General features: G+C 34.1%; 1 protein-coding gene, 2 long non-coding RNA genes and 1 pseudogene across 5 annotated transcripts; all 4 read left to right on the top strand.

The window, feature by feature from the left end:
- On the top strand, positions 1-4,743 carry LOC107476349 (phospholipase D alpha 1-like). 3 transcript variants are annotated; one of them, XM_052256059.1, is made up of 5 exons: positions 1-40; positions 206-289; positions 1,177-1,587; positions 2,345-3,776; positions 4,077-4,743. In XM_052256059.1, the coding sequence occupies exons 2-5, from the start codon at positions 215-217 to the stop codon at positions 4,556-4,558; spliced, it is 2,400 nt and encodes a 799-aa protein (XP_052112019.1). In that variant the 5' UTR covers positions 1-40; positions 206-214; the 3' UTR covers positions 4,559-4,743. The 3 variants fall into 3 exon arrangements, with proteins under 3 accessions (XP_052112019.1, XP_052112020.1, XP_052112018.1); XM_052256060.1 differs by having other exon boundaries at positions 15-33; XM_052256058.1 differs by lacking the exon at positions 1-40 and adding an exon at positions 54-78.
- Positions 4,744-9,191: 4,448 nt separating this feature from the next.
- On the top strand, positions 9,192-12,268 carry LOC127739710 (uncharacterized). The gene is made up of 5 exons (XR_008005192.1): positions 9,192-9,417; positions 9,503-9,680; positions 9,803-9,902; positions 9,982-10,112; positions 12,135-12,268. It is a non-coding gene; the product is annotated as an uncharacterized LOC127739710 (long non-coding RNA).
- A 391-nt stretch (positions 12,269-12,659) lies between these two features.
- Positions 12,660-13,960, top strand: LOC127743877 (phospholipase D alpha 1-like; annotated as a pseudogene).
- Positions 13,961-17,068: 3,108 nt separating this feature from the next.
- LOC127743862 (uncharacterized) lies at positions 17,069-17,889 on the top strand. The gene is made up of 3 exons (XR_008005179.1): positions 17,069-17,139; positions 17,234-17,372; positions 17,828-17,889. It is a non-coding gene; the product is annotated as an uncharacterized LOC127743862 (long non-coding RNA).
- The last annotated feature ends 6,714 nt before the right edge of the window (positions 17,890-24,603 follow it).

The following is a 24,603-nucleotide window of genomic DNA, read 5'->3' as shown; positions in this document are numbered from 1 at the left end:
CTAAGGAATGCATTATCTGCCAATTATAAAGAGGTATATGGTATGTCCTCTTTCCATGCTTCTTCTCAACTCTCCCAAGTCAGAACTACTACTCTCACACAATCTTTTATTTTCTTTTCAAGTTTAGTTTAATTTTCATGACCATCTAATTATTCTAAACCTTAACATCCTTTGTTTTGAACTTTAATTGCATTTTTATTTCCAGGTATAAGTGATGGCACCATTTCTGCTACATGGAGATATCAATGCAACCATTTATGAGACTCAAAAGTTCGACACCTTTTCATCGGTTAGTCCTGTTTCTGTCACTATTTCTCTACAAGTGTCATTAGAATTTATTATTTTTGCATCATATATTTATTTTATTTAAGTAAAAAAAATTCAAAAATTAAAAGGAACATATTGTTTATGAAATCTCATTAAAGTGTCTACTAACTCAAACGTGTATTTATCAAAGGTATATAGTAATAAATATTGGTGAAGATAAAACCTATTTTGCACTCTATTTAAGAAGTTTTAGCTTCAACTATATATAAAGAAAGAGAGTTCCATTTGCACCAATGTAAGTCCTGTGTGAGATGAATTTCATCGAACCAATCATGGAATCAGACCAGCTTGTAGAAGATAGGGGGTCCCCACAAATATTTTTAAAAAAATAACAATTTTATATACAGATCTGATGTACAAAGATGGTTAAGATAAAAAAACATATCATCTATATACCCAAATTTTATCTTTATATATTGTTATCCTCACTATTAATTTTTTTTTTTGAATCTGTCAGTAAGTACAATCATGTTATATTAGCTGATAATCATACAAAATTTTAAAAAATTCAGACAACAATAGATATGTAATCTAATAGGAAAAGTACGAGGAGCCAATGGAATATTTGTAGCAATGGAGATTTAGAGAGTATTAGATATATAATCATTAGTGTTACCTATTTTTATTAACTAAAATTTTTAGAATGAATGGTATCATGACATAATATTAGAGTTTTAGATCCGAAAGATCAAGATTTCGATCCTTGGTAAACCCAAAATCATGTTTATTATCCTAGAATAATAAAGCAAAGATTGGGCAAAAAAGTATTTTTATTTGGAATAAATATTTTTTTTTACGAATTATATATATATTTGCATTTACAAAAAGTTCGTCCTCCTCCTATTCCAGGTACCCCTTTATGCAAGCATTTATCTGGATGAAGTAAAGATTGAAAGCAGGCCTTTAAAAGAGCCTAACAACCCTAAATTGGAAGAGTGTTTTTACATTCGTTGTGCCCATATAGCATCAAATATCGTAGTCAAATTGGAACGTGACAAATGGCTTTCTTATCTTCGTGGACGAGGTGTTATTGGAGAAGCATATGTGGAAGTTGATGAGAAAATGTTAAATGGAGTTGAAGTAGACAAATGGGTTGAAATAGTTGATGCGAGTAAAAGGCCCATATCTGGGGGTCCAAAGATCCATATCAAACTACAATTTTTTGATGCTAAACGACACCAAAACTGGTCTCAAGGCATCAAATCTCCTGACTTTCCTGGAGTTCCTCGCACTTTCTTCTCCCAGCATAAGGGATGCAAGGTATATATTATCATCATAAAGTAAATTAGTTACTTTATTATTATTATTATTGTTATTTTTATTAGAGTAATACTAGAGAATTAATTCTTTTCGTCAATATCAGCTAATTTTTTTTAAATTTTATTTATTTTAAATTTTATATTTTAAATAAAAAATTTTAATTTTAAATTAATTTATTCTTAATTTGTCAACAAGTGTAACAAAAAAGTCAACTGTTTGGGTGTAGCATTTTTATTTTAATATAAATATACATAATATTTATTAAATTTAACATTTAAATATCATATTTTATTTTTTGTTGTACAAAATTTATAAGAATTATATATACTAATTATACGTCGTTGAGTCGATTTGATTTAATCTGATTTATATTCGGATTAACTTAAGATCGAATTTTTGTATTCAAAATAAAAAAATGATAATTGCATTCTTATTTTTTATAATGTTACTTTATATACAATTTTTTACATTATATATTGCATAAATTTGTAAAAAAAGAGTGATGTTATTAAATTGAAGTGAGAATATCCATTTCACTATAAAATATTAGGATATATTCGGCTAAGCACATGCACACCCCTCCTTTGAGTTCAACTAACTAGTATTATCCAAAACGATTATGTGTATATTAAAATTAAATCTTCATATATTAAAATACAAATACACATTAAAAATAAATTAAATTACATATATATTTATACACAAATATTTGAGTAATTGGTTTGATATAAGAATAATATTTTTCAAATATGTTCAGGTTACTCTTTACCAAGATGTTCATGTCCTAGATGATTTTTCGCCAAGAGTAGTACTTGATGGAGGTAAGACTTACGAGCCTCAAAGATGTTGGGAGGATATCTTTGATGCAATCAACGAAGCGAAACACCTTATATACATCACTGGCTGGTCCCTTTACACTCAGATTTCTCTTATAAGAGATCCTAAGAGGCCAAAGCATGGTGGAGACATAACACTCGGTGAGTTGCTCAAGAAAAAGGCAAAGGAAGATGGAGTCAAAGTTGTGTTGCTTCTATGGCAGGATGGAATAATTTCAGTTCCAGGAATTGGAAACTACGTCAGAACTCAGGGTACTCATGATAAAGAAACCCAAAGCTATTTCAAGGACACAAATGTCCACTGCATTTTGTGCCCACGTGACAGTGTTTTTTACACTCATCACCAAAAGATTGTGGTGGTGGATACTAAGTTGCCAAATGGAAAGGACTCAGATCATCAAAGAAGAATTGTGAGTTTCATTGGAGGTATTGATCTTTGTAATGGAAGATATGATACTCAATTTCATTCTCTTTTTCAAACTTTAGCTGTTGAACACAGTAAAGATTTTTATCAACCAAGTATTTCTGGATCTACAATTGAAAAGGGTGGTCCTAGGGAGCCATGGCATGATATACATTGTAAGCTTGAAGGGCCTATTGCATGGGATATTTACTCCACCTTTGTGCAGAGATTTCGAAAACAGGGCACAGATCAGGGCATGCTTCTTTCAGAAGAAAAGCTTAAGAATTTCATCATTGCACCATCTCAAGCAACAAACCCTGATGATGATGACACATGGAATGTTCAGTTGTTCAGATCCATTGATAATACAGCTGCTCTTGGTTTTCCAGAAACTGCTAAAGAAGCTTTTGAACATGGGCTTGTTAGTGGGGAGAACAAGACGATAGATCGGAGCATTCAAGATGCATACATTAATGCTATTCGGCGAGCAAAGAATTTCATATATATTGAGAACCAATATTTCATAGGAAGTGCTTTCGGGTGGAGTGTGGATAACACAGAATTTGATGCTGTTCATCTTATTCCAAAGGAGCTTTCACTCAAAATTGTTAGCAAGATTAAGGCTAAGGAGAAGTTCATGGTGTACGTAGTTATTCCAATGTGGCCGGAGGGTGTTCCAATAAATAACACTACTGGAACTGTTCAGAAAATACTATATTTGCAGAGGAGGACCATAGAGATGATGTACCAGGACATTGCTCAAGCACTCAAGGAAGAGAAAATTGAACAAGATCCTCGGAAATATTTGTCATTCTTCTGTCTTGGCAATCGAGAGGTGAAGAAGGACGGAGAGTATGTGCCTCCGCAGAGACCAGAACAAGGTTCCGATTACCAGAAAGCTCAAGAAGCCAGACGCTTCATGATTTATGTGCATTCCAAGATGATGATAGGTAAGTCCATGATTATTTTGAAGTGAAAATTTAGGTGCAGTTAACTTCAAGTAAAGTTGATTGCTAACCGTAGTTAAATGATTTAACAAGTTTGACTAAATTGTTATCTAACGGCTCTAATAACTTTACATGAAATTAACTGCAACTGAGTTTTTATATTATTTTGAATTGCAGTATTTAAAATGTCATCCATACAAAACTCTTTATATTGTAAGTAATTTTTATTGTAAAAACCTACCTAGCTAGCTATTTATGTGGATTCTTTTTTCTCTTGTTTGTTTTTGTTTGCTTGTTTAACAGTTGATGATGAGTACATAATCATTGGATCTGCCAACATCAACCAGAGATCAATGGATGGTGGAAGAGACACCGAAATTGCCATGGGAGCTTATCAACCGCACCATTTGGCTACCAGCCAGGGTGGTGCAAGAGGCCAAATCCATGGCTTACGCATGTCCCTATGGTATGAGCACCTTGGCATGCATGAAGACACCTTCCTTAACCCAGAAAGTGAAGAATGTATTAACAAAGTGAAGCAACTTGGGGAGAAGTATTGGGAGTTGTATTCTAACAAGGATTCACTTGGATCTAGTAACCTTCCTGGCCACTTGCTTCAGTATCCTGTTGACATTTCTGCTGATGGAACACTCACAAATCTCTCAGGATTTGAGTTCTTCCCTGACACTACTGCTCCTATTCTAGGTGACAAAAACCCTACTATTATAAATCGAGTTATTCCTAAGCCGATAGTGGATATCTTTAACAAGATCTTCACCAGGTAGCACGCATGCAAAAAAAGTGTCCCACAATTCTTAAAGTTCAATTCCTTGATCAAAATAAGTATCCTTTATTCACATCTGATTTATTGTTGTACTTGTCTGATAATGGATACCTTTATCTTAACTTTTGATATTAAATAAATGTTGTATTGCTTGTACTTCGTGAATGAAATTTATCCATTTCAAAAGTCTTCTCGGCTCAGTTGTATTACTTCGTTGAATATAATTGTGGCTGCTTCCTTCATGGTCCATTCATCCTGATGAAATGCCTTTGATTATACCAAGTAAATGACTGAAAGAATATTAGAATATAGAGTGTATCAACTCCCAACAAACTACTCCACCTTTATATTTAAATTGGCAAATTCTATTCTATGATATATGGGAGATGGTATTTAAATTTTGTCTAACGTAAAAAATAAATTTTAAATCTTTAAAATTTATTTATCTTTATGTTTTTTAAATTTAATTTTAATATTTAACTCTTTATGATAACTTAGTAAACCACATCTTTGGTGTCCAATGGCCACGTAGTTAGTTACCTATTTACCATGTTTGCTTAATAATGTTACTATCATTAACAATGTCAAATTCAAATTCAAACACTTTTTTCTACTATACGTGTATACCATAAATTAATGCAACTAAGCTAGTTATTGTAAGTTTGTAATCACCAAACATCAAAACTCACCACAAAACCTACCGCTTAAGTATCACCTTTTAAGCATCATAATAATCAACATTTAAACATTTACTTCTGTTTCTAAAATTACAAGTTCGCCATTTCAATATAAAATATTTTCAACGGATATATATTGTCAGGATAAAGTATATTTTTTATTTTTAAAATTTGGTAAAAATTTTAAAAATATCTTTAAGTTGTATTTTGTTTTAATTTTGTCCCAAAAATTTTTTATTTGCATCAAATATACTTTCAACGGCTAAATTTTCAAAAAAATTAAGACCAATATAACAATAATGCATGAAAATTATACTTGGTTTGCTTGTGTTGACAGTTGTTCTTATGAAATTATTTTTAAATTGGTCTTAAATTTTTTGACAAATTAACTGTCAAGGGTATATTTAATACAAATCGAAAATTTTTGGGATAAAATTGAAACAAAATAAAAGTTAGTATTAGTTAACTCTAGACATTATAGCTATATTACACTTTGTTAGGGGTCTTTTTGTTGAGAATAGATTTTGTTAGATTTTTTATTTTCATTTGGTATTTTTTTGATAAAATTAAAAAAATTATGTTTTAAATGGATCAAATTCGGTCTAAAATTATGTTATAATATATTTTATAATAAAATTAGTAATTAATATTATATTTATATTTTAATATTATATAACATCATTTTGTTTTTAAAATAACTTATTTTAATATAAATATACATAATATTTATTAAATTTAACATTTAAATATCATATTTTATTTTTTGTTGTACAAAATTTATAAGAATTATATATACTAATCATACGTCGTCGAGTCGATTTGATTTAATTTGATTTATATTCGGATTAACTTAGGGTCGAATTCGTGTACTCAAAATAAAAAAATTGATAATTACATTCTTATTTTTTATAATGTTACTTTATATACAATTTTTTACATTATATATTGCATAAATTTGTAAAAGAAAGAGTGATGTTATTAAAATTGGAGCGAGGATATCCATTTCACTATAAAATATTAGGACATATTCAGATTTAAGTACATGCACACCCCTATTTTGAGTTCAACTAATTAGTATTATCCAAAACGATTATGTTAGCTGTATATCAAAATCAGTTATTAAAATTAATTATCATTCTAAAATATATGTTAAAATATAAATATATATTAAAAATAAATTAAATTACATATGTATTTATATGCAAATAACTTATTTTAATAGTTGATTTTAATGTACAAATAATATTTTTGTATATAAAATATGTTCAGGTTATTCTTTACCAAGATGCTCATGTCCTAGATGATTTTTCTCCAAGAGTAGTGCTTGATGGAAGTAAGACTTACAAGCCTCAAAGATGCTGAGAGGATACCTTTGATGCAATCAACGAAGCAAACACTTTATATACATCACTGGCTGGTTTCTTTACACTCAAATTTCTCTTATAAGAGATCCTAAGAGGCCAAAGCATGGTGGAGACATAACACTCGGTTAGTTGCTCAAGGAAAAGGCAAAGGACGATGGAGTCAGGGTTGTGATGCTTCTATGGCAGGATGGAATAATTCCAGTTCCAGGAATTGGAAACTACGTCAGAACCCAGGCTATTTCAAGGACACAAATGTCCGCTGCATTTTGTGCCCAGTGATAGTGTTTGTTACAGTCATCACCAAATAATTGTGGTGGTGGATGCTAAGTTGCCAAATGAAAAGGACTCAGATTGTAAGACGCAGAATTTTTCAAATAAAATTTGTTGTAAATTAATTTCAATTCATTTATTCATTAGAAATATTATTTTTAAAAATTATTTTATTAAAGCTAATTAAATCAAAAATAAAATTAGGTTTTGATAATTAATTAGAATTTTATCTAATTTTATAATTATTGAATTATTTTTTATATTTAGATTACAAAATTAATAGTTACGGAATGACAATAATATTTATGTGACTTAATTCAAATAATTGATAATTCTATGATAATACTTCAAGTTTTAGGAATAAAGAAAATTAATTTTATTATCTTATAAATTCAATTAAAGAATTTGATTTCAAACCAATTAATATTTTAATACAACAAATGATATTTTAAAATAATTTTTAAGATTTTTAGATTTTTAATTAATACTCTATACTCCTGATTTTATTAAATATACCTAAACTACCCAAAACAAAAACAAAATCCCTAAATTAAACCTATTAACCCTAGCCACCACCGCCACACCCCCCTTTCCCAAAAAGAAACAGCTTCAGATTAAACTAAGAAAGAAAAAAGAGAAGGGAAATCATAGTTGTAAAAATCGGATCGGACCGGCCAGTTCGACCGAAAAACTGGTGAACCGGACCCCTAACCGGCCCGGTTGAATGATATAACTGGATAAGGAAGAGATCCGTTGAGAACCGGGTTGAATCGGCCGGTTTTGATGAAAATCGAAAAACCGTTGGTTTTTGGTTAACCGACCGGTTCGGAAGCGCTTTTTTTTAATTCATTTTCCAAAACGACGTCGTTTTGGTTTATGAAAAAAAAAAATCGTATACGCGGTCCCCCAAACCCCACTCCCAGCTTTCACTTTCCACTTTTTCCCCAACCCTAATCCCCTAACGACTAACCCTCTCCGCCACCACCTCACCTCACTCTGTCACAGTGTCACTCACCCAGTCACCGCCGCTAGCCGCCAGCCGCCAGCCGTCGTCTTCTTCATCTCACCACCAGTCTGAACTCTGAAGTCTGAAGGTGAAGGAACTAAGGAAGTAGGAACAGCCGAACAGGACAGACCCGTGGCTGTCTCTCATCGCTGGCGCCGTCGCCCTCGCCGTTGTCGCGCTCTTCTGCTCTGTCAAACAGATTAGCTCCAGTTCTCCTCTGTAGTCTGTTCTGCACTTCTTGCTGTTACGGTGTTATGACTTATGAATAATGTTGTTCACTTGTTCTGCACTTCTCCTCTGTTCTCCAGCAACCTTAAACTGCACTTCTCCTATGTTATTCTATTCTGTGTTGAAAACTTAAAATTTCTGGGATGAATATGCTTGTTGAAAGCTTGAATCTATGAAATATGAATTATGTTGTTTTGTTGATTTGTCCTGTGTTAAATATGCTTGTTGAAAATGTGAAAACTTGTTGTTTTGTTGATTTGTTCTGGGATGAATATGCTTGTTGACTAATGCTTGAAACCGATCTAATGCTTGAATAATGCTTGAATCTATGCTTGAATAATGTTAATCTAATGTTGTTCTGTTATGAATATGCTTGTGCTGTGAATATTTAAGATTCCTGTAAATAATGTAACTATTTAAGATTGCTGTGAATTTAACTATTTAAACCTTTAAAGTTGCTGTCTTGTTGAATAGGGAATAGGAATTAAGGAATTTAGGATTGCTATTGTTTTATACTTTTGATGTTTTGCTACTCCATAATCCATATTCTTTTAGAATGGCTTATGCGAATATACCATCAGAAACACCATCTTCGCAAGAACAAGGATCAACTCCTGATGCATCAATCGGAACCCAAAAAAATAATAATAGAGCAAAAACATTCCTTGGATTTAGTTTATGAATTGTTATCCTTATTGTATTTAATTAAGATACTAATGTACTAGTACTAACTAATTTCTTGTTTATCTTTGTATTAGTTATATTTAGACTTTGAAACTTGGTTGTTTTTAAAATGTTGGTGAAGAACTAAAGATATGTATTTTGAATTTATTAAGTTTATGACTATTTTTAGTATTTTATATTTTTTATTTACGTGAAACCGATTTTACCGGTTCAACCAATAGTTTATCGGTTGAACCAATAAACTAGTGAACCAGTAACCTGATCGGTTCAATCACCGGTTCGGTTCTTACAACTATGAGAGAAATGGAAACAGGGAAAGGAGGGGAGAGAGGGTGAGATCCGAGAAAGCAAAGAGAAAGAGAGGGAAGAGCGCCAGTGGAAGGGGGAAGACGCGCCAGAAGAGGGAGCCGATTCTACCACCACCGCCGCGTCCAGCCGCTGTCGCTTACTCCGTCACCGCTCCTGGAGGCGGGTGGCCGAGCTTCTACCGCCGTTGAGATCCACCGCCATCAGCGCTGCCGTCAAAGGGAGCGCGCTGTCACAGTTCAATCACAATCGAGCTTGAAGGAAAGCGCCACTGAAGTTGCCCGACAGCAGTTTCCCCTACGTTCCCAATCCCATTCTTGAAACTGTAATACTCTTGCTCTTACTCTGCTTCCCAATTTTAATTCTCTATAATTTTTATTCTGGATAAAATTGTGTATGTTCCTATTTAGTACTGCTGTCGCCGTCGTCAATCTGGATCTTAGCTCGTTGCTGCTGATGATGGTAAGCCAAACTATCATCCTTGATGCTGGAGAAGGACACTGGAGTTACTATTCTGGTTTTAATTCAATTCGTCCCTGTCCCGGATCACCGTTGTCTTCTGTTCTGCTTCTGCTTCTAGTTGCGCCGGTACTGATGCAGTTGTCGCTCCATCTTTCTATTTTTTCATAACTGTAGTGAATTCCTAACTAAAATCCTTATTGTTATTGTTGTTATATGCTTGTTGAGGGTTTTGGGTATTCACGTTTCAGGGTTAAACCATTGTAACTATAGAGCCATGTTTGATGGTGTTGTTGGTGAGAGTTTTCAGTGTAGCTAATGCCACTGCCGTTGTTTCATTCTCTTAGTACAGTAAGTGTTTCTGTTTCGAAACCCTCACGTTAGTATTCAATTATATGTTTGTGAGTCTTACGCAACTTTAATGTCTCAGGGTCAAGTTCTGCTGTGAATAGTGCTTTTTGGGCTATACGGCTGTGGGAAATAGTCGGAGTAAATGTCATTCGATTTCGGAATGAGGAAAAAAAGGAATTCTCCGACACGTTTGGTTTGTGGTTTCGCGAGGTAGGGGCATTTTTATTAAAACTCATTTTTGTTCTTAAGAGTTGTTATAAATTGATATTTAGGCGAGTAAATATTTTTGGTGATTATGGAATCTTATGAGTTGAACTGAACTGCCTTAAATGAATGTGATTGCTTACTTGCCTGTTGCTAGTTCTGAATACTGAGTTGATATTGAAGTAGTGAATGAAAGATTAATTTGAAAATCTGATTCGAATGTTTATCAAGTATAATTTGAGAATTGGAAAGTGATTTGATGTTGGATTTAGTTTGACTTCGGAAAATAATTTGTGATTTGTGAATGACTTGGGTTTGAAAATGTTGGAAAATGTTTGAGAAAATGTTAATTGACTTTGTTGGAAATGAATTGGAATTTGGAAAGGGTTATAATATTGGAAATGAGCTTGATTTGTAGAAAAATGAATTTAAATTGAAAATAGTTTGAGATATTGAAATTGTTCTGATTTTGAAATTTAGTTAAAAGGAGTTTGAGAAATGGTTTTGTTGGGACCCAGAAAGGGTGGCAGTGTCCGAGTTTTAGAGGAAATGCTGCTGAAATTTTATAAAATTGGAAGTTTTATTTGGAGTATTTAACTAAAAAGGTTTGTTCTTAAACATTATATGTGTTTTAAGATTTATTTATTTATCAGAGAAGGATTATGTTTTGAATGGGGATTTGTTAATGGATGGAATGGAAAGAAGGATAATGAGGATTTTCTTTGAAATATGGTTTTAGAATGAATTTGGAAATGAGATTTAGATTGATAAATGATTATGACATTGAGAATGTTGAGATATGAACTTTGAATTTATCACATGCCTTATGAATTTGAATTATCTGAGATACGAGGTTCTCTGGATAAAGTACCATGGCTTGCCACCACGTGTACCAGGTTGAAAACTCGATACTCTATTGGCCCTACGACATAAGTGTGACCGGGCACTATATAAATCCCCGGGAATGTTACCCCCATTGAGCAATATTGATTATTTGAGAAAAAGCTATGCATAGACTCTTGGGGATGCACGTTGAGGGATAGTCTAAGGACAATTCAGACTTGTCGGGTTGGCTGGATAACCGACAGATGAGCCTCATCAGCCATAGGACAGGCATGCATCATATGCATTTGTATGCTTTGTTTGGGTTTGAACTTGTTTTGGTTTGCCTAATTGCTAAACTATTTTTAACTGCTACTTGAACTATTTGCTATAACTGCTGCCTACTTGTGTTTTCCTTGTCTGTCTTGCCTATATTTGTCTTGGCATGCTACACTTGAGAATGAACTTTGGTACTGAGTTAATGATTGTGTTGTTTGATTGCGTGATTGGTTTTTGATTGAGATTTTCTTATAAGAAAGGAAAAGTTTCGGATTTCTGAAAGATTAGACAATGTTTCTTCGAAAAGGTTTTAAACGATTACCTATTGGTTTTTAAAAGATTCATAAGGCAATGATAATCACTGAGCTTGAAAATAGTTTTCTTATCAAATATCTTCTTATGACAACTTTGAAACTCCATGGTGAGACCGTGTGGTTAGGTTCTCACCCCCTACAGCTTTACTTTTTTAGGAACCAGATGAAGAAGCATTAAGAAGAGTTATACTGTGTTTGGTTTATAAATTGTTGTATTAATTAGATTATTTTCTTCCCTCGTCTTTGTTATTACAAGTTTGTAAGAGGGATAGGAATTGTATGGTTTATATGTATAATATATTATGAATTATTATGTAAGGAGTCTTGTATATGAATCTATGTTTGCTTGTATTTTTCTTAAGATAAAGTGTTTATTTCTGGTCTTCAAAGAAATCAGCGATACAGTGTCGAGTCACAGGCTCCTATTTTAGTATTTAGTATGTAAAATAGTCGTAATACTTCTTGCTATCAGAGTAGCGCAGCCGGAAGCGTGACTTCTGATAGCGAGGGCGTTACACAGATCATCAATGAAGAATTGTGAGTTTTATTGGAGGTATTGATCTCTGTAATGGAAGATATGATATTCAATTTCATTCTCTTTTTCAAACTTCAGCTGCTGAACACAGTAAAGATTTTTATCAACCAAGTATTTCTGGATCTGCAATTGAAAAGGGTGGTCCTAGGGAGCCATGGCATGATATACATTGTAAGCTTGAAGGGCCTATTGCATGGGATGTTTACTCCACCTTTGTGCAGAGATTTTGGAAACAGGGCACAGATCAGGGCATGCTTTTTTCAGAAGAAAAGCTTAAGGATTTCATCATTACACCATCTCAAGCAACGAACCCTGATGATGATGATGACACGTGGAATGTTCAGCTGTTCAGATCCATTGATGATACAACTACTCTTGGTTTTCCAGAAACCGCTAAAGAAGCTTTTGAACACGGGCTTGTTAGCGGGGAGAACAAGATGATAGATCGGAGCATTCAAGATGCATACATTAATGCTATTCGGCGAGCAAAGAATTTCATATATATTGAGAACCAATATTTCATAGGAAGTGCTTTCGGGTGGAGTGTGGATAGCACAGAATTTGATGCTGTTCATCTTATCCCAAAGGAGCTTTCAGTCAAAATTGTTAGCAAGATTAAAGCTAAGGAGAAGTTCATGGTGTACGTAGTGATTCCAATGTGGCCAGAGGGTGTTCCAATAAATAACACTACTGGAGCTGTTCAGAAAATACTATATTTGTAGAAGAGGACCATAGAGATGATGTACAAGGACATTATTCAAGCACTCAAGGAAGAGAAAATTGCACAAGATCCTCGGAAATATTTGTCATTCTTCTGTCTTGGCAATCAAGAGGTGAAGAAGGACGGAGAGTATGTGCCTCCACAGAGACCAGAACAAGGTTCTGATTACCAGAAAGCCCAAGAAGAAAGATGCTTCATGATTTATGTGCATTCCAAGATGATGATAGGTAAGTAAATGATTATTTCAAAATGAAAATTTAGGTGCAATTAACTTCATGTAAAGTTCATAGCTGGCCGTCGTTAAATGATTTAATATGTTTGACTAACTCTAGCTATCAACTTCACATGAAGTTAACTACACCTAAATTTCTATATTATTTTAAATTTAACGTTCATGTACTCTTTTTGTATACAAATAATAATTAATATTTAAAAAACTCTTTGTATTGTAAGTAATTTTTTATTATAAAAACTTTACATAGCTATTTATGCGGATTCTTTTTTCTCTTGTTTGTTTTTGTTTGCTTGTTTCATAGTTGATGATGAGTACATAATCATTGGATCTGCCAACATCAACCAGAGATCAATGGATGGTGGAAGAGACACCAAAATTGCCATGGGAGCTTATCAACCACACCATTTGGCTACCAGCCAGGGTGTTGCAAGAGGCCAAATCCATGGCTTCCGCTTGTCCCTATGGTACGAGCACCTTGGCATGCATGAAGACACCTTCCTCAACCCAGAAAGTAAAGAATGTATTAACAAAGTGAAGCAACTTGGGGACAAGTATTGGGAGTTGTATTCTAACAAAGATTTACTTGGATCTAATAACCTTCCTGTCACTTGCTTCGGTATCTTGTTGACATTTCTACTGATGGAACACTCACAAATCTCTCAGGAGTTGAGTTCTTCCCTGACACTAATGCTCCTATTCTAGGTGACAAAAACCCTACTATGATAAATCGAGTTCTTCCTAACAAGATCTTCACCATGTAACATGCATGCAAAAAAAGTGTCCCACAATTCTTAACGTTCAATTTCTTGATCAAAATAAGTATCCTTTATTAACATATCTGGTTTATTGTTGTACCTGTTTGGTAAAAGATACCTTTATCTTAACTTTTGATATTAAATAAATGTTGTATTGCTTGTACTTCATGAATGAAATTTATCCATTTTAAAAGTCTTCTCGGCTCAGTTGTATTATACTTCATTGAATATAATTGTGGCTACTTCCTTCATGGTCCATTCATCCTGATGAAATACCTTTGACTATACCAAGTAAATGATTGAAAGAATATTATAATAGCGTGCATCCACTCCCAACATGATGATATTCTAGGTTTAATATACCAAAAGAATTTACATTCATATTCATATTCATATGTGAAAATTGATACATATACATATTGGTTAAGTGATTGTGGAACGGGATTTGAGAGCATGGACAGAACATGCTGTGGCATTGCAAATATGGAACTTGTCCCATTTTATAGCACTTCTCATTGAATATGCAAAGATGCATCTAAATATGTTCTATGGGACAGTTATCACCCTACTGAGAAAACTTACAGCATTATTATCTCATATTTAATAAAAAAGATCGAGTTAATTCTCAAAATAGTTTCTAAAATTTGATATCTAACTCAATTTAGTTATTTAATTTTCAATTAACCTAAATTATACCTAAAACTTTAAGGAGGGACTCCAGTTGATCCCTCCGTCCATTTTCATCACTCGAAAGATGATATGACACGATTAAACGAAATTGTTTTACTGTTTGTATTTAAACATCATCATTTTACTCCTTCTTTAGCTTCTTCATCCTCCTCAATGTCTAAACCTCCCACCATTTCATTGCCACCATCCTCAATAATATCTTACCAACCCACCACCATCACCCCCCTCCCTCCTCCTCCACCCCTCTTCTCCCTCTTCTTCTTCCTTCTCCTCAATTTAATCATTTGACAATGATAAAGAAAAAAGAGTATCTTCGGGAATCCCAAGTGAGCTCACATTGAGTTCAATTGTGTCAGAAGTTCAAAACCCATCTTCTTGCATTCCTGTCACAAGTCATTATTGACTTAGCACAACAATAACAAATAACTAATTAGAAACAATAAAGAGAATTCTCAGACTCAAACATCAACAAATAATGCTAACGTACACATCATGGTGATAAGCCATGTTGATCACTTCTTTGAGAAGTGACTTTGGCATCAAGCTGTGAGACCCTCTAGAAATTCAACCCGTTAACATACTCTTCCATTGATCAAATTGAAGAGGAGGAAGAAGAAGAAGAAGTGAGAAGAGGTGAGGAGGTGGAGGGTTATGGTGGTGAGGGCGGTGAAGTTGAAAAAGTATGATTGAGGGTGATAACAATTGGATATTGATGATAATAATTTAAATTAATTAAAAATTAAAAAATTAAATTAAATCAAAAGTCAAATTTTAAAGATATTTTGAGTATTAGCTCCGAAAAGACCTATGATCAATTTGTGTGCATATGACTTTCCAACAACTATAGAAAGCAATGAATGATACATAAATATTTTTGTAGCAAACTAGGACCTAATTAAGATTTGATTATTCCAATGTATAAAAATTAGACTTTATTATTAGATGTTTGCTACGGTACGATGATAAATTCATACGTACCGATACGTTTAAAATATAGACAAATAACAATAAGACATATGAAATTTATTTTCCACGTCAGCATTTAATTTTTTCTTTTTTAAATATATAGTATATCACCACTTTTACTAAAACACCCTTTTTAATTAAATAAAAATAAAAAAACATTTATTTATTTAATTTTATAAAAAAACTTAAATATCCTTCCTTTATTTGATTAGACAAAAATACCCTTTTAATACTCCTATCTTAACAGCTTCTTCCCAAATAAAAAAAGGAAGTTGAAACAGGAAACCCTAGCTTCTCCACCACCGCCGCAAGGACTGCTGCCGTCCGTCGCTCTTAGGCACTACCATCATCGTCTGGTCGTACGTGCTTCTTCCTCCTTCAAGAATCGCAGCTTCTTCTTCCTCGAGCTCGGCGCGTTAGTTCCTGGTATTCACCTGCTCCATCGCGCTCCTGCCGCCGTCTATCGGGCACTCAGTCACCATTGTCTTTGTCTGGTCGTCGCAGATTCTTCCAACCCACCACCGTCTTCTGAGTTGTGTTCGTCGCCTGGCCTCTGTCTCCGTCACGATTCTGCCCCCGTCTTCTCACACTGCTCAGAAGAAAAACACATCTTCATTCCAGTTTCCTTCCTTCGAGTTCAGAGAGCAGAAGCTCAACCAAAAAAAATCTTAGACTTCGACAGTCAGTTCACTGCTAACTTCTTCTGCGTTTTTTATTTATGCCATGTTCAATGATTATTTGATTACTGAATATTTGAATGTTTTATGTTTTAATTTTTTATTGAATGATTATTTGATTACTAATGAGCTCTAGTTCTGCTGTGTTGCTATTTTTGTGTGTTGTGATATTTTTTTGAATGATCTTTTGTTGTGGTGCTGTTTTGTGTGTTGCTGTGTTGCTTTTTTATGTGTTCTTTATTTTTTATTGACATGCATCTGAGTGATATCACCACTGTAACTTTACTACTTGCTCTGTTGATGTGCTTTTGATTTCTGAATGTCATGCCACTTGTTATGTTACTATTGCTGTTTTGGTGTTTTTTAACTTCTGAATCTGCTGTTTTTGAATTTTTTTGATAAATTTATTGATTTTAGAATTTAGGGTGATTATATGTTGCTGTATTCTAATTTTAGTTGCTGATTGTTGTTGATTTCTGACTCTGTTTAGTATGTTGTGTTGATTGTTCTTGATTTTTGGCTCTGTGAGTGTTGTTCTATTTTTGGTCTGTATTTGATCTTGTTCAAATTTTATGATTTTGTTACTGTCTCCTGAAAGTTGGGTTTCTTTTTCTAATATGCTTAACATCAGAAGGATTTGGAAAAATTTGTTACTCTTTGTTAAGAATGTGCTGAAACTTTGTTAAAATTTGGCTGAAAATTTTGTTGATAGATAGCTTTTGATATGAATATCCAGTGGTTCCTCTTAATCTTGTATGTTTATTACCAGATCCTTTCGGTATCATTTTGTCAAGATTACATTGCTTCAATATATGAATTAATTTAGTACTATATTTTTTATAATTGTTGCATGTTATGTTTGAATAGGATAGAGGTTTCTTAGTGTTGCGGTTGCTGATTGTAGATTTACTTGCACTTTCTGATTATATGTTGTTTATGTGTAGGTTGCGGTATTGTACTTTCATGATAAATTTATATGGGTGAAAGGGCTCGGTTTCTGCACTATTCTGTTTGGTGTCAGTTTATTCAACTGGTACAAGTAAGTCATCAGCAAACTTGTCTTCCAAAATTCTTTTTCCTTTAATTCTATTATGCTTGTTTATATGTTTTTTCGGTCTATTTTTCTATTTTAGATTTCTGAAGCTTCAGAAGGGCCATTTTGGTGAAGGTGAGGTGGCAGTGCTTCACACAACAGATTCTGCTGGCAAATATGTTATTCTTGAGGAGATGGATGAGCAGGATATCTGAAACCTTCATAGCAACATCTTCAAAGTAAGTCCCTCAGTTGGACTGTTGTTAAGTGATGCATGAAGCTGTAATAACTTATTTATCTATAGATATATATAAATTGACTTTCCCTTTTTAATCATAAGATCATTAGTGCTTGTCTTGGTCATCTCAGGGCTTGAATGTTGATGTTATCAACTACTGCTGCTATATGGCACTCATTAATACTGTCAATGGAGAAATGTACCACTTTTATTATGCACCTTTCTTGTACACCTTTCGTTTTTGATATAAAAGAGGAATTTTTTTTATCTTCTCTCGCCTTTTATCAATCACTTTTAATAGGTATATAAGAGAAGTGTATACTAACTACTAAGTAGTGCATATAAGATCTCTTAGTTGCTATATTTGTGTAGCTCCTACGACTCGCCTGCTGACCGAGTTCATGTCATGTTTTCAACAGTTATTATAGTTATTCATCCTTATACTTTTTGTGGCAGGGTTGGAGAAGGGACCTTCTCAGTTTCTTAGTTGATTACACCAACAAAAACGGAGACATGGATATCATTTGAACTTGTATCTGTGTGTTGTTGTCACATATCTTTTAAGGTTGCTATACCTTGATATACATTGAGATGGCGTATCCACTTTTGCAAATTCTTTTTTGTTCTAATCAAATCTATGTTCCCCAAAAAAAGTGGATTTGTTATAGATAAATCTTTTGTTTTTTGGTTTTACTTTTGTATAGGGGAATGCTTATCCCCAATTTGTATTTTCCTTCTCCTTATCTTAATGAAATTGTTTTTATCTATCAGATCCCCAGTTGGATTTACTTTTATTTATTTATGTTTTTTCTAGAGGGACAAAATTGAAGAAGCTTTAAGGCTGGCAGATTTATCAACTGAGAAGCCTCATTTTTCACATTATCTAGAGTGGCTTCTTTTTACGGTATTTGAAGCAGATATATAAAGGTTAATAATGGTATTTGTCTAATTTGTGAATTTCAACCTGTGGTTGTGCTTATGACTATATGGATCAAACAATGTATGTACTCTCGTAAACCATATTATTACTTCAAACAAACTTTATGCCAAATTTTATGAGGGGAATGTCTTGTTCTTGCTGCTTCATTGAACCGACTCTTTTCATATAACAAGCTCTATTAAGCTGCACTTAACGGTGGCATGAGCTCATTACAAGTGAAATGAGGTTCTCCTCTCATTTAAAATGACAAAATGGGTGACATTTGGGCAAAATGTTGGGGAAAATTCTTAAAGCATAATTTTATACACTTCCTAGATCAAGATTTTAGTTTTCTTTCCAAACCAAACATAAAATTAGATGCAGAAGTGTACATCATCAATGGGATCTCTTCATGGTTCTATATTCACAATATAAAACTGAATATTTATCTGATGTTGAAGCAACCTGGTATTTGCATGTAGTTTCTTTGTCATTTTTCTTTGAAATTTCATGGTGCTTAAACTTGATTCTTTAGTGTTAGGATCACATTGGTATATAAGTTGATTACCATTAGTAAGAGTTAGCTAGGAGTACTTGGTTACAATGGTTTAGTCATTTGATTAGTATAAATAGAAGTGATAGGATACAGAGAATGGTTTCAAATTCTCTGAGTAATTGTGATTGTTTTGAGAATTGAGAGGTCTCTTTAATATCCTCTCTATCATTTTAATTCAGTAACAAATACAACTTTCTGCGTCCATTTCTAATGTTTATTCTGGCTGTTTATTTTTCATGCTGATTACCCCAGGCCTAATCCAAACAAGAACCAGCTCTCAGTTCCCAAACATGCCAAAAGATCGCTTTTGGAGAAAACCTGTGATCTTATTAGGAATTTTCCGGAGTACCTTGATGTTGTTGTAAGTGTTGCAAGAAAACTGATGGTCGTCATTGGGTAGATTTGCTTTGAGCATTGGGATGGCTGAGAAGCGGAATTTGTGGAGAATAGGGAGAGGAAGTATCTAGGGTTTGAAGACAATCGACTGAAAACTGCATAATGAAATTTCAGGGTTTGCGTCTGAAGTTTAGGAAGGATAATGTTCCAATTTTGCATAATTGACATTTGACAGTGACACTTTTAAGGATAATGATATACCCAATCGTACTGCACTTTTAAGGATCACACTCACATGTATTTTTATGGACCAAATAGCGAGCTTATTATCGACAGTATTTATTTATTTATGTACTTCAAACCGTCTAACAGTTTTTGAATGGAAGTTCAAAACAAAACAATAATAAAAGGTTGAGTCCTTACATATTGGACTAAAATCCTCCCTACTTGTAAAGCTCACAAGATCACAACGTTTTCTTAATTTTCAATATATAACAAGGCACCAAAGCCATGATAATGATACATTAAAATAACATAAACAGTAATGGCAACTGAACATGCTTCAAATATACAACCAAACTTCTAGGAGGCTACCCAATTCAATAGAATAAGATGCATGATCAAAATATGTATCTCAACTCTAGAAGCAGACAAGACCCCAAATAGCGTGAAAATAACTATAACCATAACCATCATATGGCAGTTTTTTGCCTTCTCTGAAGATCCACTGATGAGCAACATACTAATTGTATCCAATATGGTCTGCTCTTGGCTTTTCTCTTTTTCCTCTTCATGTTCGTAGGATATCTTGCTGGTGAGTTCCATTCTTTTGCAGCATCATTTATCAGAGCTTGAGCTGAAGGTGATTCTTCAATTCTATCAACACTTGTAGGAAGGATATTAGAATTAGTATTTTCTTCTTCCTTTTCAAGTAAAGTCTGAGCATCACTAGAATTAGAAAACTGAACATGAGCGGACTCTAAATGTACATCACATATTGAAGCATTTGTTATTACAACAGAATTTGAACCAAGTGGGGAATCATCTTGGCCAAGCACAGAAGGGAACTCGGCACTGTCTTTTTCCTTCAGATTAACACTTGTGATTGGTGTTTGTGGTCATTCACATGCTTAAGCTATGTGTTTGAGTAAAACAAGAGGAACCAGTTTAACGAATCTATGATGCCTTGTTAAATCTGTTTCAACAGAGGGTCCCATGATCCATAAATGTTGCTTTGTCAGTGGGAGACTATTAGATAATACTAATAATAATGCTTATGTTCATGACCTGTTAGTTAGCAGTCAATGGCAACTGTTCCTTTGATCTCCATACAAGTACTCAGATCTCTATTTAATCTTCCAGGAACTAGACAGTATATGTAATGAAAATATTTGGACCATACCAATGTATCGAGTATCTCCATCAGATGGTAAGTTGTCCAATTTAGGTGTAGAAGCCAAGATTCTTGTGATACACAGTTATGTTGCTTGTATATCTATGTTGAAGAATTATCATGTATTTGACATGCACTATATATATTATATATACATTGCTTAATGAAGGTGGATTCCGAGCTTTGGTGACCTTTAAAGGACCCAACTTTGAGTGTTCATTGGGGGGTGACACTTGTTCCAATCCTCGCGAAGCAAGAGACTCGGCTGCTGCAAGGGTGTTGGCTAACTTAAGAAGCAAGCAAAAATTAGCTAGTGATTTTGACTCCAAGGCTTAGAATCGGCAAACTTTCTAGATTTTTCTCTACCTTTGATTTCTGTTTGGTGTAAGGAAAATAAAAGTAGTTTTTATTTTACTGATTTGACAATTGATGTGCCATATATTAAGTATAGCAGCTGAGTTTGTTGCTTAGTCCCAAGTTATCTGTTATCTTGGTTTACTTTTATCTTTTGTTATTATTAATGTTTTGGTGAACAGAAATATTTTCTTTTTGAAAGTGAATTTCCAATAACTGTTGCATGGATGGATATATTGTTTTTGTGAAACGGCCATGAACATATATGAGGTTTTCTTCGTTGTTTTTGCGTGTTTTTGAAAAACTTACAATTTAAAATTAGTTGTAAAGATAACTTATATATATAGTTTTTTGTGATATAAATTTCAAAACAGATTTATCATGTTCAAAATGTTTTTATTTTTATTTTTTAGAAAAAGCTGTTTCGTAGCTACCGAATTATCAAATAAAGCAGTACTTAATCATTATATGTATTTTTTTAATTTCAATCATGCTATATGTACATTAAAATTAGCCACTAGTATAAAATATATATTGAAATACAAATACATATTAAAAATAAATCGAACAACACATGTATTTATATATAAATACATTAGTGACTAATTTTGATGACTGATTTTGGTATTTAGACTCTAAATATCTCAAATATTTTACCATGTAAAGGAAACACAATCCAATAAAGAATTATCTTAAAAGTACTTTTCAACAAAAAATTATCTAAACATCAATTCCAATATCTAAACAACAAAAAGCTGCTTAATAGACTGTAATCTTGTTGAAAGTTCAGTATCTGATATCGTGGCGATCTTCAAGACTGCTACCATGAACACTTTCATTTGTACCCATTCCATGCAAATTACCATCAGTTGATTGGGTTTGACTCTTGGATGGTAAAGGCTCTTGTCCTGACTTATCTTTTGCTATTTAAACCCAATTTTGAAAACTTCATATAATCAGTATTTGATTAAAGGTAAATAGTGAACGATCAATTGATAATTTGCAACCAAGCAACATGGAACCCAGCGTATTTATACGCATGCATACAGAAGTGGTAACCAAATACTAAAAGGGAGTAAATGGAATCCAGAAGTTCTATAGATTCGTCACTAATGTAACATTCATGATTATCATGCCTCAGGTCCACTCATGATGGCTAAAACACCATTAATATTAGGTACAATTCGAATGAGTTCTAGATATTATAATTTATTAATTTTACATTGGAACATTAATAACAAGCATACTGTAAATGAATCTATCCATACCTCCACGTGCAACATTAGAACTCTTCTTAGTGTGCTTCAATGCTTCATAGCTCTGATCCACACTAACCTCTGGTTCGACATTATGAAGTCGAGCACTCAATCTAGTGGCAGTTCCCAGTTTTACAACGGGAGTAGCAGGGAATGTAGACCCCCTTAATTCATTAGACAAATGTACCGGGCCACCTTGGGCAGCAATCTTGTCACAGTATGCAACTAATGCTGGATCCATCTGTGAGATCATCCCATGCACCTGACAAATGTAAAGAGGAGAAAAAAAGAAGCAAGGTGAGTCCACAACTGAACATTTATAGACACTAATCATCAGCACAAAAGCTCTAGCTCAAAACTAATCATAAAAGGAAGTTCATTTATACCACATCACGGAGCTGACAAGCTCTACTCACAATCCGAGCACCGTTTTAACCCTCTCTATTGTAAACCTGTGTGGAAAATAAAAAGGATCAATTTCAGATAATAAAGCACTCTCAATCATTTTCAACTATATCACATCACAAGAATGGACATTGAATAGGACCCAGCCAAGTTAAAGGCCACAGGATGCATACCTTTGCAATGGAAACAATAAGATCAATGTCCTGTAGGAATGTAGAACGTGTAATATACCAGCCATTATCAACACGCTGTAACATGGTTACCATGTCCATTGGGTTCTGGATAATTGAGTGATAGTTAGGAGCATCTTCGTCTGAGACTGGATAATGGAAGAGATTATATCGCTTGTCATATAATATCCTGCCACAGAAACAGAAGAGACAAAATCAGAGAGCCAGAGAGAGAAGCTTTATGTGTTCAATTAAATATGACAATGGCCCAAGTGAAGCCAAGAATTCATGAATTTAGAACATATTAGTTGCACTTGCTTACTTGCAATGCTTATTCGTCACGTACTCACATCAGTTATATCAATTTAAAACAATTTATAGATATTTTGGTTGGTGTATTTTAGATAGCATTCAGAGCTTGGTTAATAAAACAAAACCCATTAAGGACTTTAGGATCATTCTGCAACAATATCATTAGAAGTTTAAAACAACAATCAGACCAAGAACAGGCCAAAAGGTTAAGAAAAAAATGTTTTGAGAATTGCATAGACCTAGTAACAAATCTGGCATACTGAGACATCCACAAGTATGTTAACCTAATAATCGTTTAGGAGTCATGTAATTTGTTTACTTAAAGGAATCACACAAGCTAGTGTTAACCAAAACATCACCAATCATGTTCTTGTCACTCCTTTTCAAGACATAAGCATGAGCCCACAAACCCAAAGACAAAGCACCCAATCCAGCACAGGAACTAATCACACTTTGCATGGTGTAACTGTCAGGATCATAAATCCTCTGCATCTCACAAAACATTCTCAACGCAGTGTCATACTCACCAGCACTTGCATAAGAGTCAATCATGATGTTCCATGAAACCTCACTTCTTTCGGACATTTTCTCGAACACCTTGTGTGCCAAGTCTAGAAACCCACAAGTTGCATAAAAATGAATCAAACTGTTACAAATATGAGTATTCGATTCAAACCCAAGTTTCAATACATGAGCATTTCACCTGTTTTCCTTCAGAAAGAGAGAACAAGTAAACACATGCCTTTAATACAAAAGGGTATGTGTAATTATCAGGAATAACCGCTGCACTTTGTTATTCTCGTTCCATCATTAACATTGCTTTGTAAAGTTCCATGGACTTGTGTTTTTGGTATGCGGTTCTAGCATAGGCTCTTATGAGTGTGTTCCACGTGAAGGAAAAAGGAACAGAGATAGCGCCGTCGAAGATGAAACAGAGCTACGCGACGGAAAAAAAGGCGAGCCTGGAAACGATCGAACCGAGCTGCGCGATGGTGCTTTCAAAGCTGAAACAGTAGCTGCACGATGGTGGAACAGAGCTGCACGATAACGACGGTGGCTTCGAATCTCGTTTCGGTGACGGTGGCTGGAGATGGACGGAGGTGAGGGAGTGAGATCGATATTGGAGAGAGGAAGGAGGAGCTCAGGGTGATGGGAGGGATGGGTTCGCGTTTAGATGTTGTGTGGAGCTAAGGTTGCTGGGTTGGGTAATTGGTTAGGGCATCCCAGTAAAACAATGGCGTCTTGCTTGCGATGCACATTGAGACAGATGAGAGAGATCGAGGAGCAGAGAGAGACAGAGAGAGAGGATAGGAAGAGGAAAGAAGAATATGAAGAAGACCGAAATCTCCATAGGTGTGAAGGAGAAGGTTTATGAACTCGGATGAAGAACAATTTTGGTTTTTTATTTTTGAGTAATTACCCAAATCAGTCCCCGAGGATTTTAAAATTGGACGTTTTAGTCCCCGAAAAAAATTAATACCCAAATCAGTCCCCCATGGTTTATCTCCGGCGGCCAAAACAATCCCAGACC

Source organism: Arachis duranensis, unplaced genomic scaffold (assembly GCF_000817695.3).
Source record: "Arachis duranensis cultivar V14167 unplaced genomic scaffold, aradu.V14167.gnm2.J7QH unplaced_Scaffold_165934, whole genome shotgun sequence".
In the NCBI taxonomy this organism is placed as follows: domain Eukaryota; kingdom Viridiplantae; phylum Streptophyta; class Magnoliopsida; order Fabales; family Fabaceae; genus Arachis; species Arachis duranensis.
The sequence above is the reverse complement of the archived record's forward strand: the minus strand, read 5'-3'. Positions and strand labels throughout refer to the sequence as shown.

Bases quoted from the DNA above. Each gene is read 5' to 3' on its own strand.
- LOC107476349 (XM_052256059.1), top strand. From the start codon at position 215: ATGGCACCATTTCTGCTACATGGAGATATCAATGCAACCATTTATGAG. The intron at 290-1,176 runs GTTAGTCCTGTT...CTCCTATTCCAG, and splicing joins AGTTCGACACCTTTTCATCG to GTACCCCTTTATGCAAGCAT. The intron at 1,588-2,344 runs GTATATATTATC...AAATATGTTCAG, and splicing joins CCCAGCATAAGGGATGCAAG to GTTACTCTTTACCAAGATGT.